Below are 17,967 nucleotides of genomic sequence, written 5' to 3' on the forward strand. Positions count from 1 at the left end.
CTTAAGAGCTCAGGGTACAAAGTAAAGAAAGCCTCACCAGTTAAAAAAAAATGCAGAACACAGGAATTTCTCTAATCGAGGTAGGCTGTATTTGTCTAGCAGAAAATAGTCAGAGAGAGTGACACTTCTAACTCATGAGGGAAAAGCCGTTGGGATTTTAATATCGCATCTTATTAAATTGTTGTGAAAGGAAAGTTTCCTAAGGAGGCTTGGGGTTTCGGGTTACAGAGTAGTACAGATGATGTGGTACTTTTTTAGGTCTTGTTCAGAGGTGGGAAAAACTCAGAGGCTAGATAGAAAAGAAAAATCTATCCATTAAAATATATTGATATTCATAGGCTTGTATGTGTGACAGCGCATATTTTTTTTTCCTTCTTAACTGGGCTGAATTTCAAAGACAGTGAAAATCAGAAATTGATAGTACCTGTTACTCGTGGGTTCTTTTTTCCTAAACACCAGCATATTCTTAAACAGTTAAGAATAACTGCTAAAACTGCAGTATTCCCCTCAGAAATTACTGCCTGGTAAAACACAGCCCCATAAAGATTATTTTAGAAAGCTGTAAAGCTCCCCTTGGGAGAGTACCAGGTTGGAGCCCTGGTGAGGGGAGGGCATTGTGGACCCAGCTGAGGCTGGAATGATGCCACATCCCTCTTTCCGGGGACCCACTGGTGTTTTTGGTGCACCTACTGCTGCTGCTTAGAGGCCCTGATTTCCCTCCTTGTGAAGCTCTTCCTTGTTCACGCTGCAATGCCCCAGAACACCAGCCTTACCAAAAGCTTACCAGTACAGATTTGTAAGGAGTGTGGTGAGTTTATGTTAGGGAAGAATGCTTACTGTCAACAGAAAGCCAATATTATCTCCTTTTATTTATGATCTGCTCAGAATTAGATCTCAGATCTCCATTCTCATCAAGCTACACACAGCATGGATTCTTTTGATTGCTTTTAAGGAGGAGTGCCATAGCCTTAGCAGTGAGCTATACTGTTCCTATTTTACAAGAGAGACCTAGAGACATATGCCTTGTTGTGCACTCAGTAGGTGCACTGTCTTTTTATATAATCGGGTTTTGTCCTGCATTTTAAAGAGCAGGGAGCTACCACATTACTTTGTCACAGCCCTGGAGAGTGCATCCTGTCAGATACTGTTTTAGTTGAACTGAATCACAATTTTGCAAGGGATGTTTTGGTTTCACAGAGAAAAAAAACATAGCAACAGGTAGGAGGAGCGGCAGGTTGATGTACAGGGTCTAACTCAACATCATTAGGACCCTGGCAACCAGTCCAAGTCAGGGTTTATAAACAGAGCAGCAGAACTCTCTCGTGCAAAAAGTATTACAGCTCCCTCTCTGGTGAGCGTCAATACACCGTCTCTCTACCGTGCGAGGTGCACTGCAGCCTTCTGCACCCCAGTCAGCAGTCAATTGTGGATTAAACAGCAGTGTGGGTTTAGCAAATGAAGCTACAATACAATAAATTCATTATGCTATGATATAACATACCCTTCCTGCTTTTTAGCAACAGAAGGCTGCTAGACTGTTTTGGACAGGTTTTTTTTCAGACGTAACTTGCTGGTTGAGAGAGAATTTTGGCGCTTCTAGTCTCTGTCGGTGCTGCAGTTGTATTTATGACATCTTGGTATCGTTTTGATGTTACAATACTAATGCCACCAAATAACGTGTGTGTTGCTATAGCACTATATATCAGAATAGTTTACAGAAGTGACCGAAAAAATATCCTTCTCAGATAATGAAGTTTCTTTGGTACCTCACAAACATTGCCTGGTACGTACACCTTATCTACAGCGCGCAATAGTGAAATATCCCCCCAGGGTTCCACCATCCCACTCCTGGTTTTGTCATAAGCTGGTAGTCAGGTAGGTCCAACTTCTAAACTTGTCCCTCAGTTTTGAACAGCTTGTGTTTTGGAGACGGAGACCCAGACACCTGCAGTTTCAGCTGTACCTCTGGAAATCCTTGTATACAAGGAGAAGAAAAGTGGAGTGCAAAACAAAGCAATAAAAAAAGAGACAAAAGGATAGAAAGATGGCAGAAACAGGAGGCAGGAGGTGGAGCGGAAGCAACCGAGTGGGACAAAGAGGGGCAGAGACAGCAACATCTCAGTTTTCATCCACCAGGAATTAATCAAAGATTTCTAAACATTTAGACAAGTTCTTTTCATGCTTGTCAGAGGTTCATGTTCTCTAAATTGCTATTAGCTCGTTAGCTGGTTAAGTCAGCCAAGTCAGTGTGCCAAGCTCCTATCCCTAGAGGCATCATCGCTCCAATTAGTCAACAAACCACTTGGTGTCTCTGAGAAAAAATAATCAGTCTGTCATTGTCCCAAAATGGGTACTTAGAAACTGGAAGACCTCAGATCTTCAAATACCTTCATCCTATGTATTTCTCAATTTTCCCAGTTGTGAAATGGAGGCATTTTCTCTTTTGCCCGTGTGGTATGATTTATATTTTAATTCATTCGTTACTGTCTGTGAAGTCTGTTGCAACCCTTGGATGAAGGACACTGTATTTATTCAAGCTAGTAGTATTGCTGCTTTGAAGACTTCTCTGATCTATGGAAATCAGTAGATTCAGCGGCCTAAGCCAAATTCTCAGCAAATGCTGACTCTTTCTCTGCTTCTTGTAACAAGGAAACTCCAGCATTGCTCCAGAGACGTAAAGAGTTCAGTGATCCACTAATCCCAAATTTCTCTAAGTCCAGGATTAATTAAAAATATGCTCAGTATAGCTCACAGATCTCTGCTACAGGGGCTCTGTGGACCCAAAGCAAAAGAGATCAAAAGAAGACTAAACATTCACAAGGTCATGTTCCCAAATGCCCTTCAGGGGCAGATCCAGTGAGGAGGAGAAACTTCCGCCATAAATATAACCAGGCCAGATGAGAATTGGTCAGAATGATAATACTTGAGAGTCTTCTCAGAGAGCAGAAAATACCTCCGCTTAACTCAGCCTCCACAACGTAATCTTAGAAAATCCTGAAACTACACCATAAGAACAGGAAAACTTACTCCATTCCAGTGCGATCGCAATGGCATTTCTAAACCGATCAGCCCTGGGGAGAAGCGTGAATTCTGTTTCCCCCAAGAGAGTTATTGAGCTCCTTTTTCAAATGATAACATATGGAGGCATTCCTTGAAATCCCAAACAACTAACAGATTTCTTTCATAGATCTGCTTTAGCTGCATGGATGTCAAAGACATTTTGAAAGGCTATTCACTCATGAATACAGAAGGACTGTCTCCTGGTGTCTTTCTGTTCAAAACCAGTAGACAGCTGCCTCCTCGATGAGACAAATCTGTCTGGATCTTGTGGCCATGGACATCTATTGGAGCCTCAGGATTACAAAAGCTAGGGCTAGAAGATACCTTGGGAGGCCATTTAGTCATTCTGCCCCACAGGAGGATTTAACCTCTAGTGATTTAAAGTCCATAAATTTGCAGGCAGTGTACTCTGGCACAGCCCTATCACCAATACCAGCATCCCAAGGAAAGGTTTCCTTATTGTCCGTCCTAAACCTTCCTTGTGCCAGTGTAAAGCCATTACTTTCTACCATATCCAAAGTGGATGCAGGCAAATGGGTTATTCACCGCCTCTCTGCAGCAGTCTATAGCCTTGTCTTGCCTTGCATTCTCTATGCTGAAGAGCCTCACAACAGTGTTTCCTCTCAGGTCATTTTCCTAAAGTTCAGAAGATCCTGGTTGCTCTCCCCTGGTCCCTCTCCGGTCCATCCACGTATTCCTTCATTCACAGAATTTCAGCAGAACATTCACCCCTGCTGTGTATAGCAGAAGGACTTTTTCTTGCGTCTTGTGGTTTGTATGTTTGTTTACACATCCCAGCATGTTGTTTGCTTTTTTTTGTTTTGCAATAGCATGACATTGAGTCATATTCAGTTTGTGACTGACTATAAACCCTGGAGCCTTTTCTGAAGATCTAAAGCACTAAGGTGATGAGGCAAACTTATCCCTGGCAATCTTATCCTTTCAGTCACCTCTAGAAGACTTGCGGGATAATTTAGCCCTACTAGTTTCACATCTGGCAAGTTATACAAGAGATTTCACTGTCATTTCCTTTTCTCTGTGTAACAGCCCAACTAAACATAATATAGTACAGTGAATCTAATGGCATCAGTTCTTGGTAATTGAACTTTTTATGAAGGGAATGACTGCAGAAAGGAAGCTAATTAAAATTAAAGGATTTCTCTTAATTATTTTATTTTATGGCCTTTGCCATAGGCTGGTGGATTCATAGTCCTCCTTGCTTATTTTGTTTCATCTCCTTGTGAAAACAAATTGAGTTTGAAATAAAGCAGAGTGAGACAGCATAGGAGAGTGAAACAGAGGACATGCAAGTGACAGACGTGGCTGGAAGAGAAGTTGTGGAAAGTAGCTTGTGGAGTCACCCTGGAGTCCTTGCGACATGCTGTCTTACTAATGTTTTTGTACATCTTCATGAATTCTGATGGATCCTATAAGGAGGGAATGGTTATGAGAGGAAAAAAAAGACTTTGGAAAATTTCAGTTTAGACTGATTAACTAAAAGGGGAAGATTTCAGCAAAACATAAAAGTGTTTCCAAAAATTTAATCACAAGGTCCTTTTCCATCTGTAAAATATTGAAAAAAGTTTTATGTTGCTGTGTTTGTTCTTGAAGTATTTCAGGGGATCAGAAGAAACTGTGGACTGAGCAATGCTTTATTACCTGCAAAACTTGTTCTCTTTCCATCTGTGCTACTAGTGGTACCAAAGATAGTCAAAACAGAACGAAAGAGTAATATTGAAATTATTTTTCACCATTTCTACATCTGTTCCTTTTTACACCCTTTTTGCTGTTCTGTAAATAATAGTAGCTTATTCCATTTAATTATAGTTTTTAATCAGTTCTACCTTTGAGCTCAAACATTAGCACAACACTGCTTTAGCACAGTTTGTAGACAATTAAAAGAAAACACTAAAATCCCCCAAGTCTGTGCAAATGGATTTAGTGTTACTACAGGAGAATATTTCTGGTATTACTGGGCCAAAGCTTACTGTACTTACTCAGTTTTTACTCATGCAGACCTTCTAGAAGTTGGTGGAAATTATGTCCAAATAAGGACTTCATTTAAAATCTGTTCCATGAGAGATTTTTTAAGTGTTTGCAAAATCTATATTTTACCCTCTTCTTCTTTTTTAAAGTGAGTCTAAGCTTATTATACAGTGTATCTTAAAAGCTTTACCTGCAATACCATACCATTCATTTAAGGTATTACTTTTTGCAATATTAAATGTGTAGTTTGATTTGATGTTTCTGAATCTAGTGTGGTAGTCTTCAGTTAAACACAGTAATCATTGCATGCTTGACTGGGAGATGATAATATGATAGGAGAATAATTGTCTTAAAACAGCATCCAGGAGTTCATCCAGCTCCTGCCACTTTTGCATTGGCAGCAATGAGCCTAACTTTAGTATGCGTGACCTAAAATGTACAGAAAGCAGAGTGGGGGAATGGAGGAGTAAAAAGCCAGAAAATGTCATGGGATGACACTGTGCAGAGTCTGCGAGGCTATGAGGAGTATGTACTGAGCACAATAAAACACTTATGCCCCACTGAAATTCAAGTGTGAGTCTTCTTTCTGTGGTGTGAGCTGGGACTTGGCCAGCAGCAAGGCAAAAGTGATGGGTTTAGTGTATTACAGATCAGTCAGAACAACTAGTCAGGATGAAAAACTTGGAAGACATCTAGTACAGCAGCCTATAACATTAATAGCATTAAAAATAATTTTCAGACAGATCAATATGGATCCTGTTTGCTTAGAGCCTGAGGGTGACTGAAGAGAGAGGGAGCCTTGGGAACAGAGTAAGTGAAAACACAGAGTGCGTAACATCTTATTTTCATCAAGTGAACACAAAATCTTTGAAATCCAAGTCCATTTGGCAAAACATTTGCCAGCCCCAAGCGGTAGTCTGTCTGACGCAGAGGAAATCTGGCTGAGTTCTTAGAGATCATTTCACTGGGAGTGACCTCCCGAGCGATGGGCATCATAAGGATTTGACTGTAACTGATGAAAGGGAATTCTAGTTGTGGGTGGGATTTAGAGTTTTTTCAGATAGGCCAGCTGAAACCTAATTTTCCCTTTAGACAGAGATCCTGCAGCCTCAATGCTTGCAGGAGATAAAGCCACCCCTGAAGCCAGGGAATGTAGGAAGAGTATGCCTTTTTGCAAACTAGCCAGAAGCTAATCAAGCTGAGTTTAATTAAAGAGCGTTATAGGATATTAATAACATTCCTGACCTTTCACTGGCCAGAGTCTAATATTTTTCTTAGGTTTTATTTTAAGTTTATCTACATGAGAATAAATATTGTCTTAAGGGTTTATCGTAGTAAGAGAAAACACAGGTACGTTGGCTGCCTCTCCTCTCCTCTGGCATGAAAAGTAGTAGCTCACTATAGCTCTTTACAGAATTTGCACTTCCAAAAAGTGGCATGGGTGCAATGTTCATTCCTTATTAGTGCCTGAACTTCATTAGAAATCCTTCTTCCTTGGTTTTAATGAATTAAATGCATTAGCGTGCATTAACCCATTTCAGAGCTATTTCTCTTCTTTCCATTTTCCCTCCTACTGGTTTGCCAGTCAGGCTGGTGGAAATCTGGGCGTTGTCTGGGAAATGCCAATATTTTGAAACTTGGTTTTGTTGACTATTAGAATGAAAAGTTGAAGAATTCTATATGTGATAGTCCCCTTTTCTGCTGTCCCTAAAGGAAAGTTCTCAGAGCGTTTCAGTGCAGAAATAACAGAGCATTATGTTTAAACATCTTTATCGAACAAAAATGTTTTAACGTTCCCAGATCCATGTGTTTGGCTTGCTCGAAGTAAATACAAATATTTTGTTATGACGTGACCTTGCATTACTCTGCACCCACCCAAGCACTGCTTTGGGCTTTGTGAGGGTGATCTAGTGTCCTGCAGGCTGAGGTTACGCCAACTTTGACACCTAGCCCCATCCGAACTGGATGGAAGGTGTTTGGCAAGATTATTAGTTTGCCCCTTTACCCCTGCGATCCGCACACATATGAGGATGAAACACATGCTTGTCTTACAAGAAATGAAAATACATGCCCTAGTCTGACTGGGGAGGCAGGGGGGCAAGAGTGCAAATTCCATTTTCCACCTTCTTGTCCCTGGGTCTATTTCAACATCAGCAGCCACTACTGTGAGGGTCAGCAGAGTGGCTGGTGGGCGTCAACCAAGGGACAGAAGAACTGGCAAAGAATATCAGTTGTTTGGGGTTTTTTGGTTAGCCTAAATTAGCAAAAACTGCTAAAAACTAAAGCACTTCTTTCACTTCTCCTTGCCCAGAAGAAATCTTGCTACTCTGCAGAGCTGCAGCCTTGTGAGCTTTATCTGTTTAAAATGAAGTCCATTTCTATTCTCTGGGTACTGCACAGGTCACAGTCATGTTTTTAATTACCAATTAGACTTCCATTAAGGAAATAAAATGAGTTTTATGTGCTGGTTGTCAAAGGTCCTTATAGCTGCCTCATTTCATGTGCCTTGTCCGTTCAAGCAGCAAGCAAACGAATAGAAACTTACTCAGGGGTAGTATACAAAAACTGAAGATCTTTGCCCCACAAAAGGAAAGATAGAGGCTGAGATGGAGAAGCTGCAAGGACTTTTCATTTTTCATTCCCTTCAGCTGTGTTTTTCCTGTCTGCCATGAGCAGTGTGAACAGAATGTTAACTATGCCCTTAAGTTACTCATGGAAATAAAAGGTCACACACACGTACACACTCCATCTCTCTTTCTCTATCTCTCTCTCTTTCTTTCTCTCATGCATGTGTGTATATTGTGTGTTTATATGAATGTGTATGGAGAGACCCCAACCCTAGAACATTGAACTGTGGGACCAATTTATTTGCTTAGAAATTTCAAGAGGGAGAGGTTATAAATAGTCATAAATTCAATTTATTTATAAAGCATTCCCTGTCAGGCGTCACTGCACAAACAATTATAAAAGAATTGTAGTAGATTAAAAACATAAATTAGAGCATCATAAAATGCACAAGAGTGATTGGATTAAAATGCATCTGACATAAATGTTTTAAAAGTGGGATTTGATGAGCTCTTCTGGGTGGTCAGTCAGAGAAAAGTCTGTGCTCAGCAGCCTATTAAAGCAAAGATTCAGGGCCAGATTTCTGCAGGGGGTCTCTTGTGGCTCTCTAGTTCTTAGCTCAATAGTTGAGAGTAATTCACAGAGGGTCTAAATTGTGCTGGATGTGGCTATGGTTTCTTGAGGAGCCCATGTCTGCTGACATCTGATCCCATGCTAGCTGCCCAAATACTTCTGTCTTTGGCTGTTCTCATCTTTCCCCTGCTAGCCCTGTTCTCTTCTAAAAATATGCCCTATGTCAAGGGCTTGCATGAGAGAAGCAATGCCAGTCATTCTGTCAGCTCAGTACGTGGTGGTGCCCCCTTCAAATTGGGGTTCCCCCTGCAAGGCAATTTAGGGAAGGTTTCTAATGCTTTAGTGTTACCTGAGAAGTTATAAAGAGGATGAAAAGAAAAGGGGAATTCAGCCTGTAGACAATTACTGACTTACCTAGTAAGAAGATAATACTTTCCATGTTAAAATTAGTAGCCAAATTCTCCCTGATTTAGACTATATTTTAGTCTAACCTGGCACATACTAGAATTACTCAAAACCTTGTAGGATCAGATCATTTTTAAAAAGAAAAAAAAAAAAGCTTTTTGAGAGAAAAGATGCTTCATTAAATTAAGGGTATGGAATGCAACTCCTCCACACCCCTTATCCATGAGGGATTGTAAAAACCCTTGGCACACAGAAAGTCTCGTTATGGGCATATTTCCAAAGGAACTTACTATCCACATGTTGAGCTCTGTTGGAAATTCAGTCCTTCATTTTGGGGCCAAATTTTCGGTGATCTCTTAGAAAAAATAACTCAGTATGAACATGAATGTGCCTCAGCATGCCTGTCTGTACAACAACAGTCTCAGCTTACAAGGCAGACAAACTACAGTTGTGATAATGTTGATTCCAAGCAGTTAAAAAATCGTCAGCTCCTGAAATCACGTGATTAACCTGAAATTAATAAATCTCATGGGGACAGGATTACTTCTTTTCAGCAGTCAGACATTTGGGATTCACCTTTGTTAAGCTTTTTTCCTACCACTAAGAAGTTTAGACACTCGTTGAAAAATAATGTACTGAAAGGACTGATTGTGTAATGATGATCAGATTAAAATGATATAATGAGAAGAACTCTGGACCTGTGACTTTAGGAACCAGCTCATAGATGGTGCAGAACAATAAAATCATTAGAACACTTATTGCTGAGGACATGTAGTTTGTTTCCAAAAGCAAGCGTGCTCTTGTAGCCTGCTTAGATGATGTGCTGTAAAGAAGACCTTTTAGAAACGGTTCTATTGAGTCAGTATTTAATTAGATTTTTTTTTTAGAATTCCTCCTAAAGTGGGATATATATTTACTGTTCTGCTTGGCAACAAAATGCTCAATATTTGACACTAACATGATTTTGAGCACAGAAAGGTTAGGTTATGCTAGAGGGGACCATCTTTTTAATATTAATAATAATAAAAAATATTAATAAAATGGAGCACTGAAATGTTTTATGTCTGATAGACTTGTGTATCTCATTGCACACATGATTGAGTTCAAACACCTGACCATGGTGAGTAGCCAATTTCTAACTTATTTGAGTCATTTTGGGAGCTGGATGAGATACGATATGCCTTGTGCGGATCTATTAGATTTATCTGTCATACTGGAGCTGCTCTGATTTAAATGGATGCTTCTGGTATCCTGTGGTTGGTAGATAGACAATTGACTGTGGTGTTTCAAATGGCTGTGTTAACCTTGGGAGAAGACACTGGGCTGCCTCACTGCCTCTGAAACTGCATAAAGGAAACTAGTAAAAGCTTTCTTCTAGGGGTGAATTTAATTCCTAGGCATGGTAACTACACAACACCTAGCCAGCTTTTAATTTCTGTCTAGAGATCCTAAATGAGGCTCTCACAGTCATAAAACTTAAGCTGCCTTCCCTAATGTTGCTTCTTTCTAGAATGGTAATCTCTTATTGGTCTGATTGGAATATAAAGTGACAGTTCATTTCAATTTAATCAGAGTAGTGGACCAAACCAAAAGAAACTAGGATATGACATTTTTTGCCTCTTCAGAGCTGTTCAGGTTGGAATGTTTGTACATGGCCTGTTTGGATGGCTTCAATTCTTGGTCACACCAAAGAAAAACTGAGACCATAAAGAACATATTCTCTGGATTTAATTCATATATAGGCAGGATTCTATTGTTCTCTTTAAGTCCAAAAAAGAAGGAATCTTGAGCAATAACACCCAAGAGATTTCTGCTGCTGCTAGCCAAGGACTGTAAAGAAAGATCTTACGTAGGTTACACATTATCTAATCAGCACCGGAGTCCAAATTTTAAGTCCAAATCGATGTATAATCCTTTATATGAATCCAGAAAGGTGCATGCTTGACCATCTCTGTTGCGGAGAATGAGGTATCCCACTGGGAAACATTGATGTGCAATGGAAAGGAAATAGCGAGTTTGATAGATTATTCTGAGGACTAGGGGTGCATTTAGAATGATAAAATATGCATATAAAGTCTCAGAAAAAATATAGGTTGAAAGGGACTTCTGTGGGTTGTCTAGTCCAAATTCCAACTCAAAGCAGGGCTGTCTTCAAAATTAAATCAAGTTCCTCAGAATCTTCTCTAGTATAAAGGTTTCAAAATAATACTCCTCTCGTATTTGTGGTCCAAATGATATTGGCATGTCAACCCCTTCTGAAATGTAGGATTCCTAATAATTACATTATTCTGTATAGCTGAAGACTGTTTCTCCACCTAATGTTAGTAAAAAATGTAAGTGAAATGATAGTAAATCAGAACAGTAATGGTATCCATCATCTGTGTTTTGGTTTGAGTGAATAAGGAACATATGGCTCACTGAAAGGGAAAGTGTATTTGTACAAGGTACGTAGCACAGGGGATTGACCCCCTTGTACCTTGGCTTTGTATTACAGTTGGACTCTGACACAAAATGTAATTCCACTGAACCCATAAATAAACTCAACTTGATCCTTGCCAAACTGCTGTAAGAAAAATAAGGAGCTTAGACTAGATCCCGCAAGAGAGCTCTGCATGAAGTACTCATGGATTTTCCAAGGAACTCTTGAATATAGGGCATGTGTATCAGGTCCGTAATCGTGCAAAACTATTAATGTCCTCTCTTCTACTCATTTCAGTGGAAGTTCTTTAAATGGATCATGGGCATGTTATGAATTATAAAGTACCGAAGGCTGGCTTGCACTACATTCCTGTTTTATAATTACCCATTTCAGCTTAGTAAGAATTCTGCCTTTGTCTGGTTTATTCTTCTAGAGTTGGACACCTTTATAGTAGCTGCATGCAAGAGTATCTCCCATTTACAGGTGTTAGTTAAAAGGTGGTGTTTCTGCAGTGCTTGGTGTGAATTTAACTCTGTTCATTGTAAAGCCTGACGTTATATAGACATTGCCCTTGGTTGGAGTGGAGAGAACGCAATGCTGATTGTGTTTGGAAATCTAACCTTTCAGAAGCTGTTCTGACTTCTGTTTACCAACCTGGTGGGTTATGTTTAGTAGAATGCTAGTAACCTACTTCCTTCTTTGGGCTTATTTTATCCTTGTCAGGTGAAAACAGATAGTGTTCTTTTGCTCAATTTTTGGGAATATTCTTTTTGGGGAACAGGTAGAAGAAGAGACACTGTGTTGTAGGACCAGCTGTAACAGCAAATGGAGTCATGTTCAGCAGTGTGCTATCTTATCATCCCTTTCTCTTTATCAAATAAATGGATATGACCACTTTTTTCTGCAATGGCAGTAATTTTAAGGAGAAAGAAAGAAAAAAATCCAAACACGTTCTCTCCTTTAAGTTTTGTTCCCTTGTATGCTTGCGTACTATTTTCACACACACTTAGCTGAAAACGTCTCCTGAGTAACTGAGTACATTCAGAAGTAACTCAATGTCAACAAACCTGTCTTAACATCTGCTTTATTGAAGTGATCCTTTAAGTGCACACATGTGGCTCTTCCTTACTGAAGGTGAAAGTTATTAATGCTAACAGTAGCTTTCAGGTCAGCATATTCACACAGTGAGGATATCTGTATCTCGGATGTGATGATAACTTGTAATCCAAAAACATGGAACCTTTTTTCATAAAGTCTCTGATCCATCTTTCCCAGCACTGCAGTTCAGTCTCCTTACTGCCCATCAGAAAAGATTGTTTTCCCTACTAGGAAAAAGTCTGAGTGCTTCCACTCTGACTTGTATCTTTCATAGCCTATTTATACAATTAATGCCAAAATATCCTATATGACAGAGGCCCTTAAAATATTGCTGTTTTCCTTGGACTACTGAGTATTTGCATTACTGAAGAAATGTATTCTCTTATGTTTAAGGAAGCACTAGGGAATAATAATGCAGACACTGACGTAACTTGGTCTAAGGTCAAACAGGCAGCTTCATAAAGGGCTTGCTGCACATTACTTCAAATATAGAAGATCTAGTGTTTGGAACATGGTTTGTAACAAGCTGAGCAGAGTGCAAGCAGAGAGAGACAGCAAAGTTTGAGAAAACATGTAGTAACTGAATTTTAGATTGTAAACTCTTTAGACTGGAGTGTATGAGATGTGAGGACCCAATTGTGATTTGAGCCTTGAGTAACTCCTGCAAAGAAAATGTTATAACCTAGTAGTGCTGCTGGGTGGATGGGGTTTGGAGAGCTAGGATCAAGATACAGTAAATAATTGAGGACCATTTCTCAGAAATAGCATTGGTCTACTCACTCCTCTCCTGACGGGAGAAAAGCCTTATGGCACCCTACAGCAATTTGCGTGGATTTCCTGTTTTCAGACTCCTTTTATGAACCCAGGATGTCATTAGGTACAGTTTAAAAATTATAAACAAAAACAAACGTATGATGTCTTTGGAAGGCACATGGGATTAGAGGGGTTTTGTACTTAATACAGTAATCCTCTTTTGAAAATATATCTTAAAGCCTTAACAGTAAGTTAATGTTTGTGTCTTTGTTAAGAGTAAGATGATGTACAATTTGTTTCTTGGCAACGTTAGTGCTGGCTAATTCATTAGCTATGATAGCTGATGCTCATGTCCTATTTCTGTAAAAGACAAAACAAACCCCCAAATAACAGTGGTAGAGCCAGCCCCAGAACATCTGTGTATGCTTCAGACTGGCCAGTTTTCTAAAACTTTTGTCCTTTCTCTTTTTCCACTCATATATTGTTGGTTTTTTCCTCTGGTTTTCGAAACATTTTCATTACTATTGCCCAAGCAGGAAGCTCCTGCTTTGTAATTCTGCAACCTGCAATACGCTTCATGTATCTCAGCCACATCAGCATGGTTCCCATTTCTAAGACACAAATGAAAAAATACTGTTCCCTCTTTCTTACAGCTCCAAAATAAGTTCCTTATCTTTTGATGCTGTGGTTTGGATTTGTGTTTCAAGGGGCAATGCTGGTGCTATCTCCTTTCCCTCCCACGAAGGTAGCGGGCAGCTCCCTCCTCTCCCTTTCAGCAGGGAGCTCTCTCAGAGAGAATGCCAATATTTGCCTAGCTTGGTTTCTTTTAAAATGGCACCAAATGGGCTTCTCAGAGGAGTGGGGGTTATGGATACTTTGCAGTGCTATGTCCCTTGGGAGCTTGAAACATGGGGACCCAGTCTGCCTAACCTGTGAGAGCAGAGCTTCAAATGAGCAGCCAGAAGTGTAGAAGCCCATTTAGCAGAGGCAAATTAAGTGTTCTGCAGCTGCCGAGGGCAACAGGTCCTCCTCTCATTTCCAGCCTGAGGCAGGGGGTGGTTGAGCCACATCTGTGAGTTCACCAGGCAAGGTGGCACCAGAACTGGGACTGCAACCCAGGTTCCTGCTAGCCCAGTTATGCTACGTCATTACTGAGTTATGCTGTGTTCATAAAGGCTCTTGAGTTTTATAGTATAAGGAGAAAAGGGAACACAAATTAATTAGTAGGCTTTTCAAATTCTTCTTGAGTCTAAGCAGGAGTACCTTCCTGAAATGGTCTTGGAGTAGCTGCACTGTTTAATCTCGGCAGCATTTTTCCTTCAGTTTTAGATCCTGAAATCATTAATTTAAGTGCAGAGGATCATAAAATCTCTCTCCTCTGCTCAGCATTCTGTATCTTATGTTCATTTCAGAGGCTTCTGTAGAATTTAATTTTTTATGGATCTTTTCATCTTAAGCAGAGCATTGTAAGGAATTTATTCAAACAGCTTGTAGTTGTGTGTATGTATATGTATATGCATATGTATATATGCATATATTTATGTATAGGTATATATAAGCGTGTGTGTAATATTTTGGCATATTATTACCTCAATAACATGGTTCAGCAAACAGCATTATTACAATAACAAAACAGGAGTCTGTAGTCTCATAGGCTTCTTTAGAGGCAAAAAGGTATGAGGCTCCTAAACCCAACCAAATGGAACCTGGTAGTTGTTGAAATACTGTCTGCTCTGTGCAGTGTTAAATATTTAAAAAGAAAACAAAGTTGTTCCAGAATTTTCTCAAGTATTTGCTTGCTTGGACTTTTGATTGCATTAGTACAGGTATTTCAACGAAATTCATGGAGTAGGAAGGCTCTGCTGGCTGGGCAGGCCTGCACGGCGCAGCACTGCGGATGCAGAAGCAGCACAACGCCAGACACAGAGCTGGCAGCAGCACTTGTCCCAGGGCGCCCAGAGGCCAAGGACAGCGGTGGCTGTTAAACCACTGGGCATGGGGGCAGCTTTCGGCCTTCCTCTTCAATTTTTCTGCCAGTCTGCTTCAAACTGGACCTGGAGTTATTAAACCAGAGGGTAGGCTCCTCACCATCCCCTTGGTATCAGTCTCGGCTGTGACTGCCGAGAGAGGTTTTTGGGCAAGTCTGTTTGTTAGGGCCTACAGTGTTTCTCCATGAGCCCATGTCTCTCTTTACAGAGTGGGATGCTGGATAAATGGAGTGCACAGGGCAACCTCAAAGGCAGTCTGAATGAGAGAGTGGTCTCGGACCTTCTGTGGCCCTTTCTGTGGGAGGGAAGGAGAGCTTGCCCACAACTGTGGAAAGCCCTTGGCTGAAACAGGGGGTGACACCCATTAATGGACCGGATTGCAGCAAGAGAAATCTTTGTTTCCATCCTAAAAGGTGTCCATTCATCACTAGTGAGGCCACGTCCATGCCAGGCACAACGCTCCCTGCTCCCACCCTCAGTTCGGGGCATGTTCTTCCCTCACAGAGCCCATTTCCATCTTCCTCCAGCCTTTACCTTGTCCTTTACCTTGTCCTTACCTAAAAGTCTTTACCTTGTCCTTTCAGAGGTAGGGCATGGCCTCCCGGGCAGAGCTACCGCGGGCTACCTGCCTGTTGCGCAGTTGGCGCCTGGCCTCGCGCCATGCTGATGGAGGCACGTGTCAGCACGGAGGTGCAGGGCAATCAGAAAGACCCTGTGTAAAGGCTTCCCCTGGCACGATGATTTTGTTGTGGTTTTTTTAAGAAGTTTCGTGACAGCTTATCTTACTTTGCAAATGTGTGTATACAGCTTGATGATTTGGGTCTGTTTTACTATGATTTGTACATCAATTAGTACCCATTCAGTTGTCAGAGGCAGTGGAGAGAGAAGGGCTGCCAGGTTAGTCCCTTCTAGGAGTGTGCAAGCCATTATGGAACTCTTTTCTGTGGCCAAGCCCACGGCTGGACTCCTGGTTGTTAGCACTTCTGTGCCAGTTCTTGTGCTAAATAAAATAATTCACTTACTATTTGTAGAGCTGGGGACATAGTAGTTACTAACATTGTATGCTGCTGTTTCCTTCTCTGAGTTTAAGGGAGGGGGGGAAATCCTTAGTGTGCTGACCTGTCTCCATCTGGAACGACAATGGGGAAATTCTGTGCTGTGGGCACATTCGAAAGTTTACGACTGGATCAGATAACTACAGAATAATACTTCCTCTTTTTTAGGTATTCCCTGTACTAAGCACTGGGGAATAATACTGCAGGCATTGTGAAAGCATTGTCTGAGTGAAACCCACAATATTTTAAAGCACAGACATGTGCCTGCTACCGTCAGATGGAATTTCTCAGTCATGTAAAATAACATGTTAATGTCAACATGCAGATGAACAGTAAATTGCCAGTTTTGGTCAGTGGGTTGCTAGTGAATTGTTAATTACCTGGACCTGAATGGAAGAGGTTCAAATGGGCAGCTGAGTTAAATGATGGAATGATTTTTTGTAATCCCACACATTTTGTATCATATGAAAGTGTCATACATGCATTCAGCTGGACAGAGGAACAGGGCAATTGCAGTTTGGAGCTGGAAAGAAAAATAAAGTAGTGACCTGCCTGATTGTCTTGCTGGGTACCCTATAAGATATGACTAGGAAAGCCTAGGATGTTTTAATTTGTATTTATCTCAGCTTTTTATTTCTTTAATGTGAACTTTTAATAACTTTGCAGTTTAACATTGTAGGGACCTAGTCTCACTTTGCTGTCATCTAGTTTTCACGTACTTATTTCCCACTCAGCTTGCCATGCAGCACTTTTGTGGTGATTACCTAATGCTGCAGTTTCCCTCCTACTTAGGTAGAGGTCCCTACCATTTCTGCAGCACTGCTATTCTTATTCCACACTGGGGTGAAAGCCCAGAGATGAGAGACAGTGAGCCTGTGTACTGACTCCAAAAGCCTGCTTGCTTGTCCTGAATCAGACTGTACTGTCACTAGAAGTGACTTTGTTTGGATATGCTTAATTGCAGCCTGCATTTCACAGGGACAAGTACATTTCTGATGGAATGACTAAAAGCCTCTAGCATTAGTCAGCCTGATCTGTAAATCATTTTTCACCAATATTCAGCCTACCAGTTCCCCAGCAACAGAAAAGGGAATCCCAAAGAAGGCACAGTTTGACACATGCATCAGTCTCAGGTGGGCCCCTCTCTATTTCTCCCCATCTCTCCCCACAGCATTGCATCCAGCAATGTTTCCTTTCCAGAGGCAGAAAAGGACTGGATGCAGTTCATTCTGATGGCTAACAATATGTGGCAATGTACTTCGTAGAGAGCTGAGTGCTAGAACGTGCCTGTTGACCCTCTCCCCCTCTCCTGCACAGGGCCTGTGCAGTGGTCAGTCCCTGCCAAGGCAAGGACAGCAAATTTCAGAACCTAATCAAAATTTACTGCCACTGCTCTGTCAGACTGGCTGCAGACGATGCAAGCATGAGGAGAAAAGCCCCCTGGCAAGCCATGCGCATTTGATGTACCCAAGTGGTGGGTCAGTGAGTTGGAGGCTGCATGAGTGGACTGTGACAGAAGAAAATGTCCCTATCCATGGTTTGTTACGCAGGCTAACCGTTGTCTCTCTTGTTCTCTTATCTTCCCCAGGAACGAGTGGAATATCTCTTTCTCATAATTTTTACAGTGGAAGCATTTTTAAAAGTAATAGCATATGGACTTCTCTTTCACCCCAACGCTTACCTCCGCAACGGCTGGAATTTACTAGATTTTATAATTGTGGTAGTAGGGTGAGTACCAACATTTTGTCTTTGAACACACTGCGCACAAGGGGACACTGGGAAACCTTGGGAGCCTGAGGGTGGGTGGCTCCTTGGTACATTACTTATGGGTGATGTTAGAGGTTGCTGTCCATCATGTTTCTTCTATCACCACCATTTGTCCCTCCTCTGTTAGCCCCCCTACAGACTCTATGCGTTTTACCAAATATTACTGTGTAATCCAAAAATACAGTTAACTCACTGGTCTTCTGCAGGTATAATTTGATTCATGCTTGATTCGTTCAGTGTGTAGTAACAATTTACTTTGAGGTAAATATTAAGGATTGACAATCAGTTGATGCACATT

The 17,967-nt window shown here is 41.0% G+C and overlaps 1 protein-coding gene across 50 annotated transcripts in view; it reads left to right on the forward strand.

Annotated features, from left to right (window-relative positions):
* The window catches only part of CACNA1C (calcium voltage-gated channel subunit alpha1 C), a 495,028-nt gene that overhangs the window by 271,548 nt on the left and 205,513 nt on the right, over positions 1-17,967 (forward strand). For all 50 annotated transcript variants that reach the window (XM_072873331.1, XM_072873361.1, XM_072873386.1 and 47 more), the window contains exon 4: positions 17,491-17,630. In XM_072873331.1, the coding sequence (XP_072729432.1) occupies positions 17,491-17,630 (140 nt within the window). The remainder of the gene's footprint in view (positions 1-17,490; positions 17,631-17,967) is intronic.

This window comes from Ciconia boyciana, chromosome 1 (genome assembly GCF_034638445.1).
Source record: "Ciconia boyciana chromosome 1, ASM3463844v1, whole genome shotgun sequence".
Classification (NCBI taxonomy): domain Eukaryota; kingdom Metazoa; phylum Chordata; class Aves; order Ciconiiformes; family Ciconiidae; genus Ciconia; species Ciconia boyciana.